This window comes from Cuculus canorus, chromosome 4 (assembly GCF_017976375.1).
Source record: "Cuculus canorus isolate bCucCan1 chromosome 4, bCucCan1.pri, whole genome shotgun sequence".
NCBI classification, from domain to species: domain Eukaryota; kingdom Metazoa; phylum Chordata; class Aves; order Cuculiformes; family Cuculidae; genus Cuculus; species Cuculus canorus.
The window spans coordinates 28,780,795-28,799,337 of record NC_071404.1 but is presented as its reverse complement, the minus strand read 5'-3'; the positions used below and the strand labels follow the sequence as shown (position 1 = coordinate 28,799,337).

General features: G+C 40.0%; 1 protein-coding gene across 3 annotated transcripts; it reads left to right on the top strand.

Moving 5' to 3' along the window:
* The first annotated feature begins 145 nt into the window (after positions 1-145).
* OCIAD2 (OCIA domain containing 2) lies at positions 146-14,964 on the top strand. 3 transcript variants are annotated; one of them, XM_009569881.2, is made up of 8 exons: positions 146-295; positions 3,292-3,381; positions 5,901-5,994; positions 6,771-6,824; positions 8,986-9,033; positions 10,014-10,119; positions 11,418-11,505; positions 13,922-14,964. In XM_009569881.2, exons 1-7 carry the CDS (start codon positions 218-220, stop codon positions 11,497-11,499), a joined length of 552 nt encoding a protein of 183 aa, XP_009568176.2. In that variant the 5' UTR covers positions 146-217; the 3' UTR covers positions 11,500-11,505; positions 13,922-14,964. The 3 variants fall into 3 exon arrangements, with proteins under 3 accessions (XP_009568176.2, XP_053920743.1, XP_053920744.1); XM_054064768.1 differs by having other exon boundaries at positions 154-295; positions 3,244-3,381; XM_054064769.1 differs by having other exon boundaries at positions 217-295; positions 3,247-3,381.
* Positions 14,965-18,543: the final 3,579 nt, after the last annotated feature.

Sequence of the window (18,543 nt, the reverse complement as noted above, 5' to 3'; positions counted from 1 at the left end):
GGAGGAAGGCGGGGCTGGGAAGGAGAACACCCGTCCCGGCGCCCTCCCTGCCCGGCTGCGATGGGTGTGAGGGGTCCCGGCAGTTCGGGCGCTGCCCTTTGCGTGACTGCAACTCTCCCACAAAAGCCAGGCTTCCCGGCGCTCCCCGTGGCGTCAGCCGCAACCTTCGCCCTTCGAATGAGCAGCAGGCACGAAGTCACACCCTGTTGTCGCTGGGATGACGTCGCCGGGGCCAGCGGAGGTTCGTGGGGCGTCGGAGGACCTGGTGCGGGTGCTGCTGTGGCGCTCCTTCGAAGTAACAGTGGGAGCATTAACTGATAAGTATTGCTGCAGCGGGTTTGTGTGTTTAATTATATATAAATCTGTCTTGTATCAAGAGATAATATGCAGACAATCTCCAGATTATATAACCGGAAAGGATAAACATTCCCTTAGGGTTGCAAAGATTTATTGATATGCTTAATTGTCTTGTAAGATGTAGTTGTCTTAGGTCAAGAGATAATCTGAAGGGAGTCTCCAGACATGGTTGGATAACCTAAAAAATTAAATATTCTCTGGGCACTTAAACAGTTATTTGTCTAAAACTAGTGTATATACCTACTGCTTTTGTAAGACAAGGCTGCCTTTTTTAGAAGCATCCAATTTATTGCTGAATTGTAAAATAAAAATTCCCTTTGCTTCGAAAACTTTGTCCTTTTCAATATTTTACCAGTGAATAAGTGTTTCTCACAAGAGCCGGTTCAGAACAGACATTTGAAACATCAGAGTGAGTCTTTCTGTCTTCCTTACGATGGACGCTCAATCCCTAAAGGGCCAAAGTGGTATCAAGTTGTCTCAGTGACCGTTGTACTTCAGTGGCACCTGCCCTGGGCAGAGGCAGAAAGGCAGTGTCTAAACTATGCGTCCCAGTCATCTGTCTGGGTCAGTTAACACGTTCAGTTTTAGCTCCCATCTTCCTCCACAAGTAATCTTACAAATGACCTGGTCACCATTTCTATTTGGAAGGAGGCTCCTTAGTGGAAACAAAGCATACAAAGCTGGCAAGTGTCTTATCTGAAAAACCAAGCTATCTTCTTGCATATCACTTCTTTATCAACCACTTAGAAGACTCACAACCAGGAGATCTTTCAGCAGTCTTCTCTTAATCTTTTCTTCTGTAAATAAGCAAATGATCCAGAACAGTTGGAGTCATAGACAGAATCATAGCGTGGCATGGGTTCGAAGGGAAGTTCTTGCAGTGCAGAAGAAGCTTTTTGAGTATTTGATCCTTGCAAACCACATTGATTTAATCACATCATGTAAATATTTCAGTTAAACAGCAGAAAAACATCATTGGGGAATTCTTCCTAAGGCAGCTAAGAGAGCATGCAGTTAGTTGTTACACTAACAATTACATAGTTAGGTTAAGAAAACAGCAATGTTACAGTGAAAATATGCAAGACAGTTACATTTCTTCAATAGATCAATGCAAATAAAGTTATTTTTTAGGATGACTTTTGTCTTTCCAAGGCACGATGCTCCAAAGTATGGGAACACTTTTATGTTCCTTACATAGGAGGCAGCATGTGGACAGAGTACTAATACTGGTAATTCAATTAAATGATATTTTTATTACCTTAGCTCTGTCCCTTTGCTTCCGTCTTGCCAGTATAGCTTTCAGCTTTCATCCCAAATGGGAGAGGTACCAGGAAATGGCTTAAAGGGCTACATATTTTGGGGATTCTTTCTTATGTTGAAGCAGAAGTGTAGCTGAATAACTTAAAATTCTAGAGAAATGTCTGCTAAAGACAATACTGGAGGTTAATGGCAAGCTGCAGATTTTTGTAACCTAATGCATATTCCTTAATTTTTTTTTTTAATTTATGTATTTCCTCCAGTGACTCAACTTTTTTATCTATATGAAAAAGATGAGCACTTAAAATCTATTGCAGCAGTTAGAGAACGTATCAGTAATCAGTACTTTCCAGTGATGCTTTTTCTGCAGCCATCTGCACAGGTAGGTTTCGTGAGCAGATAAGAATAAGAAAGCAGACAAAAATAAGAAAATTTTGTGTCTTTGATTGACATAAACCTCTTCAAAGTTTTATTAATTTTTCTCCTATTTTATGTCCTTTTTTGCATTAAGTGATGAGAGACTGATGGAAAAATTAAATTGTTCTTAGAGTGAGGCAGACAGTGAAGAGCTGTGGACTTTCCCAATGTTATATGTGTTTTCAAACTTAAATTTTTCCAAAAACCCAGTGGTCGTCATTTCTCAGAGAGACTGAGAATAAAGTGCAGATTAGTGTGAATGCAATGCTTAATTAATTCAGGGGAGAGGAAGTCATGTTGCTTCTGTTCCATCACTTAAAAAAGCACTGCTCTCTGAATATCCAATGTGTGTGAAGCAGACGTTGGTTGAACTTTCTAGCTGTGTAACTGACCCCAAATATGGGCAGAGAGTGGTTTATGCAGTAATATTGTGAATACCAACACACGTTCAGGTTATTCAATTGTTGCATGTGTTTCCTGTTTAACTCTGCCCTCTGCAGTCCCTTTGGCCTTGCCCAGTGCCACCACTCTCAGAAGATACTTTTTGAAAAGCTGCAGTGCTCTGAATGTTGGTAAATAAAGGACCAAACCATGCAGCAAAGTGCTAGATAAAAATCACGGTTTAGAAGTTTGAATTACTCCAGAAATAAATGAGATTCCTTCTTGTTTTTCCCTAGCAGCACAATTCTCAGGCATGGAAGATCACAGATCTAAAACTCTTTGGCATGTATTTATTCTTACAGGTTTTTTTAAAGCATGTTTCTAACTGGATTGTGTTTGTTGGAAACACATGTAGTTGTGGTAGGCTTGCACTGTGAGTCCCATGGAATCAAAACTTCGGGTGATGGCAGTGCGAATAGCAGTAGTACAGTGATTCTGGACAGCACACTAAAGAAGCTAACTTTTTGACCCACAAAACAATCAGAAATGGGGAGTATTTGGAGGACTTGCTGATATTTGTTCTCATTTCTTTATGACTGAGAGTGCTGTGCTAGGTCACAATACTTACTGACTTCCCTATTTGAATTAGCCTACCTACAAATCTGTATTGCAAATACGTGACACACTGCACTGTAAACTGTATGTCATCAGGTGACTGGATGCTATCTACTTTAAAAAAAATCTACTTTCTGCTTGGTCATTACCATTTGTAGGTGAACAGTGAACTTACAGTATCAGTATAATAATTCAGCATTTCACCTTTGTACTTAGCAGAAAGAGAGGTAACCAAGCATAAAACACATGATTTCTGCTAACCAGGATCAGCAGCAGAGTACGAGGAAAGAGACAATGTCTTCCGAAACAACAAAGCAGGAAAGTCAGACATCACCACTGAAGCAAACTATATGGGTAAGCTGGGTTTCCTCCCTTTTCTTTCAATGCTATAGCTAATGAGTAACTGAGATTTTGTATTAATTGCTCTTATTGAAGAGAGAAACAGATGTCTGTTAGCTTAAGCTTATAAATAAAGAGAAGAAAGAGCTATGTGTTTCTTTTCTGCCTGATGCACTATGCTCAGAGGGCTAGGAACTTTTGATTCTTAAGAGAGTGGGCTCTAGTTTATGCTGTGCTAGTTAAACTAGTTACAAGCTGGCAGAGCCCTAGTGTCTGAGTACTAGTCCAGTAAAACCTGTAGCTGTCGAGTTGCTCATGTGTGCGTCTGCATGTGGATGTACTCGAAAGGGGAGAAGGGAACAGTAAGTACCACACAAGAACCTGGCAGCTGAGCATTCTCCTCTGCTGGAGAAATCAACTAACCACGGGGGGTTTCAGATTTTACTATTTTATGCTATAAGCATGTAATGAACCACTAGGTATTTAAATGTGGTATGACTTGTTGCTGACCTATCACTGCCAGAGAGCAGCAAAATTGGGCTGATTTACAAGGGAAGTGACAGCAAGGGAGGCAGAGGTTGTGACCTCAGGGACAAGGAGCAGAGGCCCACAGTACCCCAGAAAGAGAAGCAGAGCAGATCCAGTGGCATTAACCAGGGTAAGCCGACAGTCAGTCTAGTGATTGCTGGGCAAGTCCATGAGAATAAGGCAAGTCTGATGGCAAGATGGGATGTCAAGTTACAAGGCAAGGTAGGGCTCATAATGGCAGAAGACCAGGTACTGGCATACCTACAGCACAGCTAAGGCAAGGGCCTGCGCTTACATTTAGCTCCTTAGCCTAGGGCAGAGGACCTGGGCAAAGTTTCTTGCAGCTCTGTTGCCCAGCTTTGCTGTTTTCAGAGCAGTCTGAGTCATTGTTACACAACTGTGCTATATTAGAGCTGACTTTGAGCCCAAACAACTAAACCCCTGGCAGGGTGTGTACTGGAACAGAAAGGTTGCAAAGCCAGTTGGTGCGCTCAGAGCACTGACACTCATTTCCTTACCTTGCACTCAGACTGTATGGATTTTATTGTATCTGCTGTGACCTTGCTGTGAAACCAGTTTGGAGTGGTTCTCTAGGATCTGGAGTGGAGTCAGTTCTCTATGGTTTACCCAAGCAGCACCACCATTGCTTTAGTGGGAGCAGTGCTTGAAGAATGGAGATATTAATTAGCTCAGTGCAAAATGTGTGACCGCAGCCAATAAATGCATTTCATTGTTACAGTAACAAAGTCATAGATCAGCCGGGCATAAACTGAGGTAGAATCCTGTAATTGATTAATGTGCTTTTTTTCCCAGGGCACCACTTGTTCTATCACATCTGGTTTTGCTTTCAAGGATATGTATGGTTGTAATGTTGTGCTTTTACAGAAAAATGTCGACATTCCAATTTTAACTGAATGATGACTCCTTCTTTCCCCTGAGTTTTGTTGCTGAGCACAATGTCGTATGGTTGGCTTATCCCATGGGTCAGTCAGGGTCAGCTGTCCTGGCTGTGTCACCTGTCAACTTGTCATGCACCCCCAGCCTACTTGCTGGCAGGGCAGCCTGAGGAATAGAAAAGGTCTTGACACTGTACAAGCACAACTCAGGAATAACTAAAACGTCCCTGTGTTACCAACACTGGTTTGGTCCAAATTTGAAATGCAGTACCATACCATCTGCTATGAAGAAAATAAACTCTTTCCCAATGAAAACCAGTACACCGATATATTTCAGATGTCCAATAATGACATTACAAGTGCTAACATTGATAACCGACTCACCATTTAAAGAAAAACCATCTATTTGTATTATTTATATTTATAATCACGTGTCAATATGCTGGATAGTAAAATGCAAGACAGAATACGGTCACTTTTTTTCTCACAATCAAAATGGAAAAAGAAAGAGCTGTCATTAGCCTAAAAGAAGCCTGTTGTCAAGCTAATTATTATAAAGGTGAAGCCAGTATCATTGGGTGCAGTTAATGCCATGAATATATTTCAACTGCTCAGAGAGAGAGAAAATTAGGCTAGTTAGGAGAATCTGACAGAGTTTATATTTACCCTCTCTGAATACTTGCAAAATCTTCTCTTGCTGAACTTAACTGGACTTCTGTATGGGGCAGAATTTCATTTTTTGAAACTACCACTCTGCCTTTACTTCCTGTCATTTCTTTCACAGAAAGCTGAGGTAGGTCACAAGAATGACATGTGTGACAGATATAAAGCAATATACTTCTGGGGTAAGCAGCAGCTGAGCTATTTTAGGAACGCACAGACCAACAGGATGAGTGGCTTTAACTTAAGAGCCAGGTAGTTCTTTCTGTCTCTGTATTGGAGTATCGAGTATTTCATCACACTGCTAGCAGCAGAACAAGGAGTTTTACTTGGTTGGCTGGGGTTTTCATTGTATTTTTGTTTAAAATAATTTCTCTTCCTGACTTGATTTGTTTTTCTTCCTGTGAAGAAATTCAATTCAATAAGCTAACCTAGGTTTGTCCTATTCAGCCGATGTTCTATTGTCCCACCTCAAAAACTGGCAGTGCTGGAGAAATTGCAAGGGTCCGTGAAGAATGCAAAAAGGAGAGTTTCTGGTACAGAGGTGAGTGATCCAAATTTGTTCTTATGACACTGAGACTGACTTCTTGATGTACTTTTGCAAAACTGGCTGCAAAAGGCCCTGCCATTTATTGTAATACATTGGATATTGTTGGAATAATATTGTGGGTTAACTCTGTCACCTTAAGTTGAGCAACATGTTATTATAGAGTAAATTGAATTATTTGCGTAACCATCGTAGGTAAAGATGGGTGAATTAAGCTTTTGTTTAGTATGAACTTACTTTAACACTCATGGAATTTGTTCTTTTCTTGAAGTCCATTATTAAAACAACTTTAGGAATGTTTTGCTTTATTATGTACTTATTCTTGACTTTGAATGAAAGGCAGGCATGTGTCTTGGGTTTGCGAAAATCCTTAGGTTTTAGGACATCTAAAAAATTAGTTACTCGGTGCCTTTAAGTCCACCATGTTAGTTTGTTTCAGCATTTAATTGGAGCTGCTGTCATTACTAGTTTTTCAGTACTGAGAGGAGGTATTCAGGTTATGTAAACTGTTATTTAATAAATATATATAATGCACTAGCTCCAGATGCTACAGCATGCCTGATGTCTGGCACTGTGTGAACACAGCCTTGCTTTGAAGAGACAGTAATCCGACTGAGCGGATCTGACTGTACACAAAGTTAATGTTTAGAAGATAAGTAATATGTTTAACATTAGAAGCAAATAAAACATTTATCGTATAAGAGAGTAATGTATTTAACAAATAGGTCACAGATTTTGGTTCATAGCAGATACTCTCCTCTTTATTTTTACAGCTCTTCCTTTGTCTCTTGGGAGCATGCTCGTCACCCAAGGGCTAGTCTCAAAAGGTAAGTGCAAAAAATACAGGGTGGTCCCGAGTGATGAAGTTGAGCTTCTGGCATTACTACTGAAATGCAAGTTTCCCTAAAGCCTGTTGCTTTTCAAGTTCAACATTCCTCTCACTCATCACCATCATTGTTATAGTGATCATTATATATGCGTTAGCACAGACATTCTTTTGAAAGAACGTGGCATGAAGAGAGAATTCATTAATTCGGAGACTGGTGGTTAGATTCTCTCACCACAACCACATGTGGTTGAGCAGAATCTTCACCAGGGTTGCTTGTAGGGCAGAGCATTGTACCGAGCAGGGGCACTAGAATTGGGTGCTGCAGCTCCAACTGTTGGTTTATTTGAAAAATGCTGGCAATGCTTGTTCAGTGACCTCGTACCAATATGAATACAGCTTTGGTGCAAAAGGACAAGGAATACTGCCAAAGTGAGGAGACAGAGTGCTTTTTATAGAGGTGGCTTGTGATCTGCAGGCTAACACAAAAGAGAATTGTATTCTCTTTATGTGGTGGGTGAGCCTGGTCTACATATTGTGCCTTGCAATGTGCAGTTTCCCCTATGGGAGTCTTGACTAATAATAAGGTTGAGGTTAGCATTTTGGGCAAAGAGTGAAGGGTATCCACCCTGAAGACTGCTAAGACTAGCGTATCCCAGAGGAGCAAATGCGAGAGTCCTTCAGCCTGTCAGCAGCCGGTTACAGCAAGGACAGGTAGGGGAAGAGAAAAATCACAGGACCTGAAGCAAAAAGTAGAAAAGAATCCAGGTGTGGGTGGTGGGAGACAGCAATAGGAGGAGGTGGAAATGGCTCAGCCTTTTTTCACTGTATGTGGTTGCAAACTCCTTGCTTTGTTCCGGCCCCGATACCACATTTCCTCCTTATCACATTCGGTTTTTTAACTAAGATGTCAGGAGATATAGAGTAAGAAACCTGAAAGTTGTGCTATACAAGAGGTTGATGTGAGTTTCCTGTTGCATCCTTGACCTATAAGCTTGTAGGCAGATGGGGAGGGAAGGAGCAAAGGAGAGTGTGTGAGGGAAGGCAAAGGCAAAGAATTACACCTCTGAAAAAGGGTGAGCAGAGACAGGAAGAGCACTGGGGCTGTTGCAGTTTATTATGACACTCTCTGCCACTGGGTACTTTTCTCAGTTTCTTTCCATTGTACTTGGACAGTTCTTATCAGCTGTGAAATTACAAATGCCCATATTAAATAATCATTATGGTGTGACAATTGGAAAAAGGGGGAGGGGAGTGTTTAGAAACAATCAATTTTGTTCCTCCCTCTCCTAAGAGACCCAGTTTAAGATTGTATAGATGCCAGTGGGTGAAGGCCCTCGCACTTAGCCCTGGCTGAATGCTCCTCTGTCTCAACACTCTTCTGTGATGATGGCAAGCAGTACACTGGCTGTAAAAGAAACTGAACCTTTTGAGCCTCATTAACATTATCTGAATGCATTTAACAGTGCAAACAGTGCTTGCTTCCCCTCCCTTTGCCCTGCTGCTCTTTCTGTGTGGAGCCTTCATCCACAGCATGGCACTTCTCTGCCAGCCACATGTGCTCTCAGAGGCATATTGGTTCCACCTCCTGAAACCAGCTGGGGGAAGGTAGATTTTAGTGGGAAAGGCAGAAGATAATTTTTCAGTTTTCTTGTTCAGCACATTGTGTTCTGCTGGTAGAGGCGAAAATGTATGATCTCGCATCTCCAGAGGAGGAGGCTAGATATAGTGGTATGGTTTAACACGAGTTCAATTGATAGCCACGGAAAACTTCTGAAGAAGTGCTTGGGCCTCCTCACAGCAGAAGGAGCTGAACCCTGAATAAGAGATTTCAGTTTGCTATTATATTTGCAAGGTTGGTTTGTACTGAAACATAAGCCACTCCCTCCTCCTCTCTGACCCCTGCCTCAATAGAGTCCTGCAAAGTACACGTTTTTTTACCTCCTGTGACTTAGAACTGCCCCAAGACAGATGTACTAAGAACTAGGGCAACAGAAAGTGCCCTGATGTTCCTAAATCTGAGCTTACAGATTTTTAAGTGGTTTTTTTTAAGCACTCACCTTCAGAAATGCAGAAGCTTGTAGGAAAAATACTGTCGTGTTTTTGAGAGCTGGCTAGTCCCTCAAGTGCAGAAGCATTCTGATCATTTTCTTTTATTTTAGGCATTTTCGCAGCAAGCCCAAGATTTGGTGCACTACCTAAGATGGCAAGTAAGTTGTACTCAACTCTAAAAGGAAAAGAAAGGTTATTTACAGACGATCTGCAGACCATAGATGCATCTTTCTGAATCTCTTTTCAAACTCTTCCTGGTTTTGAATTTATGAGATGTTACCACAGTGCTTTACGAAGGCAGAATCCTGCCGTGCTTAAAAATAAAAGCATGAAATAAGTTTCTTCTAATGTAAATATTTTCAGTAGGCACTTATATTCTAAACTTATTTTATACTATAGAATATAACCTCTCAAACTGGTAAAAACTCTGATCTCACCTTCGTTCTATAAATGTTAGTCTCATTTATCAGCCATGCTTAGCAAATCACATAGCTTATGGCATCAAGGGGCCAATGCATAAAATGTAGTCTTCCTTTTTGTTTGTTCATTTGATTTATCCTAGCTGTCTAGTTCATGACCATGTTGATAAAGAAAGCTAATAAAAGCTCAGAACGTTTACAGTGAGGTGGATCCTAAGTGGCTAGAAATTAAGTTGATTCTTCAGTAGAAGCTCAACAGAAAATGAAGGATATTGAAGTAATATTTTTATTCTGACTCTGTAATGAGTGAAAGCCCTGATGTGATAGTACAGGAGGCTGATGTTCTAGCTTCTTTGAAGGCCTGAGAAGATAAGTGCTAAAATTGTTATCATCAGAAATATCACAGTCTGCATACAAGGGCAAGAGAAATTAGTGCTGACATTGTGATTTAATTTCATTGCAGGCTTTCTCCATAATCTGTTCCTTTGAATCTGAAATCTTGTAATGCCTTTTTCTGTCTGCATTGTTTTGGACCAGTTGCTGTGTCTCATGTTATTTCAGTAGTTATTGAAATCATCCCTGTATAACTTTGCCTGTGTTTATGACATTTTTTGAGAAGACATGTTATGTACAATTCATCGTATGATTAAAATGAAGGTGATTGCAGACTATTGATTTAAGCTCTTGTATTGACAGTGTTTTGTTATCTGTCTTTATAGTTGCTGGTGTCTTAGGTTTCGCCGCTGGAAAGATGTCATACATAGGAGAATGCCAAAAAAAGTTCCAGAAAATTGGGGTTGTACCATTTTGTCCACAGCAAAAAAGGTTTGTGCTTATTTAAATAATTAATCCTAAATCAAAATAGTCTTTACAATAGCAAAAAATAATATGCGGCAAAACTACAAATTTAAATTTTGTGATCAGATGATGAGGTATTACTCATATTCTTAGGCTATATGTGACAGTATTAGGAACTACTAAATAATCTTCAGAAAATGCAAAATAAACTCAGTGTAATATCTGTCATTAGGAAATCCATTCTTTAAATAAAATTATCATACTTCAAAGTGTGACGGAACAACAATTAAAACTTCTTTTCATCTGCTATTTTGCATCTTAGTGTCTCATGATCTTCTATGATATCACTCAGCCCTTTGAATCTTCCTTTTTACCATACCTCCAGCCAAATGCACTGCAGATTTTTGTTACACTATCCTCATCTTTTAACAACAATTTCAATCTCAACCCACATTCCAACCTCCTCCTCTGTGGCTTTCCCCAGCCTCACACTGTCATGCCAAACCAAGAAGGGGACTTTTTCCACCTTGCACCTCTAACCACAGGACAGAATTTGGTGGTTGTTTCCTGTCACCTCCGTGTTTTAGTCATATATTTCGTATAAAGTATTTTTTACCATCAAATCACATTCTGACTTCCTTCTACTGCCAGTACTACTTTTCGTCTCCTGTATGGCTTCTCAGACACAACTTTCATATACAAAGTGCATTTCCGGAAGCCTTACCCCAAAATCATTCTCTGTCTTTCCAAATCTTTCCCCTAGAACAATGTGAGCTTTTATGCCTATGAAAATGCCTGATAATGGGAAGCTTCCTCATTGTTCGTCAGTCTCTCCACTTCCATTCTTCTTCCATATGACAAAGCTATTACTTTCCTCACTTGGTGTTACACAAAGTGGCTGTTTGTCACTTTTGTATTCCACACCTTGCTTCTAAATCTCTGCTCCTCACTGCAACGGTGAGGATTGTCTTTTTCTGCTTAGAAAATCCTATTATTTTTTGATGATTGCTGGAAATGGTAGTTGAGAATAATTATTAATGAGGATTTATTGATCTGGTGCCACGTCTCTGCTCGTGGAAGAGGGGTTGGACCTAGATGATCTTTAAGGTCTCTTCCAACCCAAACAATTCAGTGATTCTATGATTCTATGACTGAGACATTTAGGTGTCATCTTTTGCAGTTTATGTCCCGTAAAGTAGTTACAATAATAGGGTAGCAAAGGCAAGAGATTACTTCTTCAAGAACATTTGCCAATGTGATATATGGTTGTATTAGAAGAAATTCAGCAAAATTCTTGAATATTTTTTCTACTTTCAATGTTGTAGGCATTGTCATCATACTTGCAAAGAATGTGAAGCAAAATTGAGATCAAATGAGAAAGAAGGTTCAGTTACTTCCTTGGCTTAGTCCCAGGTAAGCAACCTTGAAATTTAGAATAAATTCTCATTTTGTTTTCCATGTTGAGTGTTCTTTCAAACCTTTGAACAATATAGTGAAAATCATGTATTGAAATCTGAGCATTATTCAAGGAAATATTATCTGTCTGTGGTTTGTAATTAAATTTGTTTCTCCATTTTTATCTTCCATACCTTTCCTGCCAATTCTAAATCCCCCAATTCCAAGGAATTTCTACTTTAGCTGTAGCAAAGTATTGCTTATTCCCCTACTTGGAATCAATGTGGATTGGTTACTTGTTTGAAACAAATGTAACTCCTTTCAATTTCCAACCTTTTTACTTAAGAATCAAATAATTACGGATAATGTTGATACTTAAGAATACATTGAAATATTGAGAATGTAGAAGCAGGGACAGTTGAGGGTGGGTTGGTTTGTTTAATTGGAGGAAGTGGAGGTTCCTCCAGTGCTCTGGTTTGGCCAGGGCCTTTGCGAGGGCAATGTATGAGTGCTGCTAGTGCAGCTCCAGCCTGGGGAGGGGAAACGGCCCAAGTGTTGTTTTCACCTGGGAAAGTTCCCTTTGCCAAAAAAAGGAAAGTTACAGGAAGGCAGGGAAGTATTTAAAAGCACTTTCTCTCTGTCTATGAAAAAACGGGCTGGGACGTGGGCTTTTAAAAAGCATTTTCACACATTCTGCTCACGATAAGCTGTGGCCTACATTTCTCACAGGGAGGAGAACGTGTGAAAGAGTTTGCAAATAGCTTGGCTGCCTGCAGGAGAGAAGAGCAGAGGGCCTGTTTGAAATCTGCCATGCGAGTTTGTTTTGGTTGTAGCTGTAGCTTGGAACAAAATCCTGATGGGAGAATTGTTGGATTTAATCTCTTTGGCACATCTAATGTAGGAACTTAGACAAGGATGTTGATAACGTTCCCTGTCTTGCTCTGAAGTGCATGGCTGCAGACAATCTAGAATGAGCAGTATGCTAGCAGAACCTGTTTACTTACCCAGAAGAGAGATTTTGATAGATTTTTACTATGCAAAATACGTTATGGCAGGAAGGATTGTCCTGAAATTTGAATAAACTCCTGGTTTTAATCAACTTCACGGCTGCTTGAGCATTTCATATCAAGAGCTGCTCAGCTGCTATTGAAACCGCACTTCGGCTTATGCTCACCTAACAGGGTTGCTGCCAACACGGGCAGTGCTTCTCTTGTGCCAGCTCTAGGGGTCATGAAGTGCTGTGATCCTCCAGAACCACTCACTGCTCTAGCTGGGTATCCAACCCATAAGGATAGGGGAAAAAAAACTCCAAACCTTTCTGAGGGTTAACTTGCTGCTGCCAGCACAAAGGAGGAAGTGGGTCAGGCTTAGATAACTGTGAATGAATGACACTCTAAATCCATTAGCAGTTGTGAGCTTAATTAAGCCGCAGTATTACTGTGCTGATTAAGGGCTTTGGAAAATTTTCTCTTAAATAAACCTTGCCAGTATCCTCACCTATTTCAAATAAGGACCCCAAAGCATATTTAATTGAGGATGGTCACTTACTAGCAATTAGCTGTGTAGTGGAATTAAATATTGATCGTGAGATTTACCTTCACTGCTTGGCAGACCTGAGGCTTGCAGAACTTTAAATCCACACATGTTTTCTTTTTCAGCTTTTTCAGCCTTCCCTGGTGAGCTGACAACATTTTTTTTCTGGTATATAAGTACCAATTAATTTTTAAATAAATTCCAAATTGTCTCAAATACAAAAGAGTGTGGCAGCTGTATGAAGGGGAAAATGCAGGATGCCACAGGCTCTGCTGTTTGTTTTCCTCCTGCAGGGGGTCCTGGAATCCCTGTTGTGGAACCTGTCCCCTGTTACAGCTCACATGTTCATCAAAGACCTTGATTGGTGCACTTTTTAAGACTTAGGTCTTCTTGTTTGCTTTTTAAATGGGCTAGTAAGCTTAATCAGAAATATAGTCTGAAAACAAATGTAAGGCAAGCGTATTTCTTTCAAATTTTAGTTGACAAAAGGAAAAATGTTCTTGAATTTGCCAGAAATGAGTTTTGATGGATAGGCTATAGAAACTTGGGAAAATAAATACTGTAAGCTTTGTGTTGTTTTCTGTATTGTTAGAAAGTGACAATAATAACCTCATAACCTCTTTTGTGTTTTAATAAAACATCTTAATTTACCATGCTCTGTTCCAAAAATGTACAGAGACCCTGCTGAGTGCATCTCGCCTCTATCCATGCTAAGCACACACCACCAGCTCTGGTATTGCATAGGAGGACCACACAAGTAAAATTATATTCATGTTGTTGAGTCCAAAGATTATGTCTTGTGCTCAGAGACTTTGCAGAGAAATCACCGAGAAGCTGTGTATTTCACATCAAATCCAAGGTGCCCCTTAGGTGAAAATGGCTCTTTTCATTCCGTTTACAGATGTGCTGAAGATGATAAAAATCTTATGGATCAGCTTCATCTTTCAAGGCTTCATTCTGTACAGAAGAAATGATGTCTTTGGTTTGCTGCAAATCAGTCATTTGAAGTAGTTGCATAATATTACGTAATTGCGCTCATAGTAAATACCTCTCTTTTTTAGTACACTTTTGGGTTTTTCCTTTTCTCTCTCTTCTCAGCGTGCTTTGGTTTATTTTCCTCCCTTCAGTGCAGTTTAGCTCTTAGAGCTGAAAAATTAAATTCGTCTGTTGTACTTAGATGCTGGTGATGCTTTGTGTAGCAAGCAAAATGGCATATACTGGCACCTTTTCCACGTAAAAAGGAAATGGGCACAAGGATATGTAAATGATTTTGCATGGTTAAGCAGATAATAAAAGTCTGTGAGCTGGCTCTTTGTTTATGGATTGTTTAAGAATACTAACCTAGAAGTTCATTAGGGTAGTGTCACACTGCAGTTACTGTGCTGAAGCAACTTTTAATAGTGCAGTTTTATATAAAAAGTCCACTCTGTCTAGGATATCAAAAGCACGTGCCACATTGAAAATGAACAAGAAGTTGCAGTATTTTGGAACCGTTTATGATCTGCACTCAATCCAAGGCTAGAAGATGTTGAGAAAAAGCTAGATGGCACACGGTCTCTACAAACAGCATGATGCAACAACTTCCGTGAAATATCAACAATGGACACTTCCCCTAAACATAGTGATGGTGTTCATGTGGAAAGCAAATGTGCAGCTACTGAAAAGTTTGGTCTTCACTGGCAGTTGATGAAATCTGTATTCTGTGTGGTTTTGTTTGCTTTTATACGTATGCCTGTGGTTCATACCCATCTTTTGAAACACCTCCTTTGGCCATCTTTACCTGGGCACAAATTGTTTCTGTAAACAGGATATTTAGGATCTAAAAGTATAAAGTACCTATTAATTGGTTACCACACATAAAAGACAGGCAGCCACCAGGCAGGAGGAGAAAGGTTGGATTAATGCAGCTTCTCTGCATTTTTTTCTTTAAGATTTTATAGCTTACCAGATTGGTGTTTTGCCCTCTTGATTTCTTGAGCTACTAAGAACCCCGGTCTCAACAGGGGCATTAGTTTTACTTTTTGTACCTTTCCAGAGACACTTTTCCACAGCTCTTGCTCAGCAGTCTGAGCCAAAGGTTCAGAGCTGTGCTGTATCAGAGCTGATGCTGGGGGAACAGGCAGGTAACACCCACAGAGCAGTCAACCTCCTTTGTGGAAATAATGTAATTGTCACAGGTGTACTGTGATAGCCAGCAAAACTTGTACAGTCACATCTCAGCTACTTTCCCTTCATCTGACATCTGCTGTCAAGATAACAGAAGCAAACTGTGCCAAGGTTAGTCGTGCCTGGGTTACTTGGGGCAAGAAGCTACATCTCAGTGATGCCAAGGAGACTGTTGCACATGACAGAGGACCTTTCATCTGAGGCTCTCAGAGGTTGTTGTGGTCGGTGTTAACGCCGGGGCTTACAGCTTGGCTACTTAACTTTGATTTCAATGTACTTTTGTTCAGGCTTCCCATTACTTTGCTGTAATAAATGTACTGTTATAAAAAAATTAGTGTCTCCTTTTTTTTCTCTACATTTATTTCCTTACTTTGGAAGAGGCAATACTCTGATTAACTAATTGTGTTCATCTAAGTTCATGAGTTATCATGACACTGTCACGAAAAAAAAGGCTATGAATCTAAGCGGTATTAGCACTACATTTGTGCATATTAAAGGAAAAATGATCACAGCTTATGGGCAAACTGTTCTTTAGAAGGTATTTTAAAGCATTTTTCTGTGCTTTGGAGGGTTTACGGCCAAATAGCTTCTCAAGCCCGTCAAGTGTCAGGCTCCACATAATACTCCTTAATTTGAGAAATAACAAGGCGGTATGTTTTCACAAGTTGTTAGTTAATTTTGTTAAAATACAATTTCTTCTGCATTGTTTGACCAACGAATCTAGTCAAATGGGCCACAAGTTGTTATAATGAGGTAGTAATGATGTGGCAATACTTCTTAAATATAACTTAAACGTTTTAAAATAATGGAAAAAAAAATATTAATTAACTGTCCCAGAAGCACCAGCTTCAAAAGGATGGGGAGGACTCACAACACATTCTGTACCATGGTATTTGATTTGATAAAGTGGGAACCAACTGGCTTTCATTGTGACTTACAAGGGTGCTGGAGTTTTGCTGGCGGGTGGATGTGTGTTCTAAGGGTGGAATCAGACAGATGCTGCATTTTTTAGCACTGGATAGTGTACAGAACCTGGTTATACTTTTCAGCTTCTTAAGATTTGACAAAGAGATATGAAAAAGTACCTTGTAGTTCACAGTAGAAGTTCTCTAAGAAAGCAGATGATAGGGTTAGCAGTTGTGCTGCATGACGCAGAAAGGAACATTTGAATGCATACTGATTATTTTACACTATTGACTTAGGCAAAATGGGGACAGGAAGAGCTGGACAAAACCTCAGGTGTTCTCATGGCCAGACTCCCATGATTTTTCTACTTGGGAAGCTATTTTGTAGTAATTATGTACAATCTAATGAGCTAACCTGTGCTGAGTGCTAATATCATGCATTCCAAACAAGTCAGCTAAAGAATTGAATTAAAGCAGAAGTTGAATAAATTGATTTCAGGGTTGACCTACTAAAAAAATAGGGAAAGAGTTGAGGTAATCAGTTACTTCCATAATCTTTGATTCAGTCTGGAATATAAGAGGAGAAGAGATCTCCAGGAGGAAAAACAGTTGACCTTACAAAGAATCAAGCATTGTTTCTATAGTGCTAAAACTTTCCTTACTATTTTCTTCTACTAATAATAGGATATACATTCCCTTTTGGCAGGAAGATGTTACAAAAAGGCTAAAAAAATCCAATGAACATACACAGCTTCCTATTAATCATTTGTATGGGGAAAATAGAGATTATTATCTTCGCCCAGAGACTAGGTGAAGAGAATGGACTTCAACTGTGTGCTTAGGAATACCACATTAACCTCAAACGACTGCAATAGACTGCGTGTCTTTGGGGACTTTCCTGTTAGCTATTTGGAATCATATTACAAATACTGTATTTGATCCAAATTAAAAAAAAAAAAAAAACACAAAACCAAACACACAACAAAAACCCAAGACACAATGTTGTGTTCAGAAAAGAAAGCAATGGTAGATTGAAAACAAAGCACATTCCTGTTTAAATCGTGACTTAGTAGATGGACCTTAGGCAAGCCAGCAAGGCTAGAACTCCATGTAAAAGCGGGAATGAAGGGGAGATGAAAGCTTGATATCCAAGTTTTTATAAATCCTTACCAAAAGTAAGATTTGGGGCTTATTTTATTACATTTTTGAGACAAGAATTAGAGACTAGGTCATGCTCTGCAGCCACAGTTAATGGGAGGGGAGCGCGCTGGGGCAGGCTGGTAGGTAGAGACCAAGCTTTGAGGCAGGAGTTACAACAGGAACAAGGTGGACCAGGCCACATGGGAAGTATGAAGGGGCAGCGCTCTGCCACCACCCTGGTACTTCTGATAGCGATGCTAATTTGTGAGCAGCAGTTTGTTCTTCATGACTATTTCTGTTAGTGAAAGAGCTGCTGGTAATTTGTTCCAATCACCCAACTCGGTTTTGGCATCACACATGAGAGCTCCATTTGAGGGAGCCAAAAAAAGGGATCCAACTTCTGACATCAGCACTGCAGTAGTTGTACATCTTGGAAATACATGCCACTTTTACTTACAGGCTTATCTTTGTTAAAGCGTGCTATTTTCCCAAGTGTGTACATTATTTGAGGAATCACAACTAAAATAGGTGGATCTGTAAAGTCCTAAAGTGGCATAAGCATAAGCACTCCTCCAGGGATGGGGCATCCACAACTTCCCTGGGCAACCTGTGCCAGTGCCTCACCATTCTCATAGTGAAGAAATTCCTCCTTATGTCTAGTCTAAATCTGCTCCTCTCCAGTTTATACCCATTGCCCCTAGTCCTATCACTACAAGCCTTTGGAAACAGTCCCTCCGCAGCTTTCTTGTAGCCCCCTTCAGGAAAAGAAAAAATTTCCATTCCCAACCTGGTATTTTTTTTACCCTCCATCAGAGTTGGAGCACCTCCCACATGAGGACAGGCTTCATTCATTCCAGCTGTAGGCCGAAGTCTGTGATAACAGAAGCTGATGCGCCCAAGGTTAGTTCCTGCTCTGTTGTCATGTATAAATAATAATTAAAACTACAAACCTGATACCCAGCAGCAAATGCTTGCCATTTAATGACTCCCATTCTCCTCGTTAGCTCCAAGGATCCAGTAGATGTGGTCTATTCTATTCTAAGTGCTTCCTGCTTGGCACGGCTTATTTAGAAGATAAACTTGGCCAGCACTAATAATCCATCATTGATGTTTAGGCATCAGCTACTTTAAGAATTATAATGCTTCCATCTATCTGAAGTAAATACATACAAATTATGTCTCAAAAAGATTATCATCTACTCTCCAGCAGCTTAGTCACTGCTGGATCAAAAAATCTGTTTACTTTTCACCACATCTTGTAACCTGAACAGTTACACATTTCTGGTTTTGCTGTATTACTTTACTTCAATTA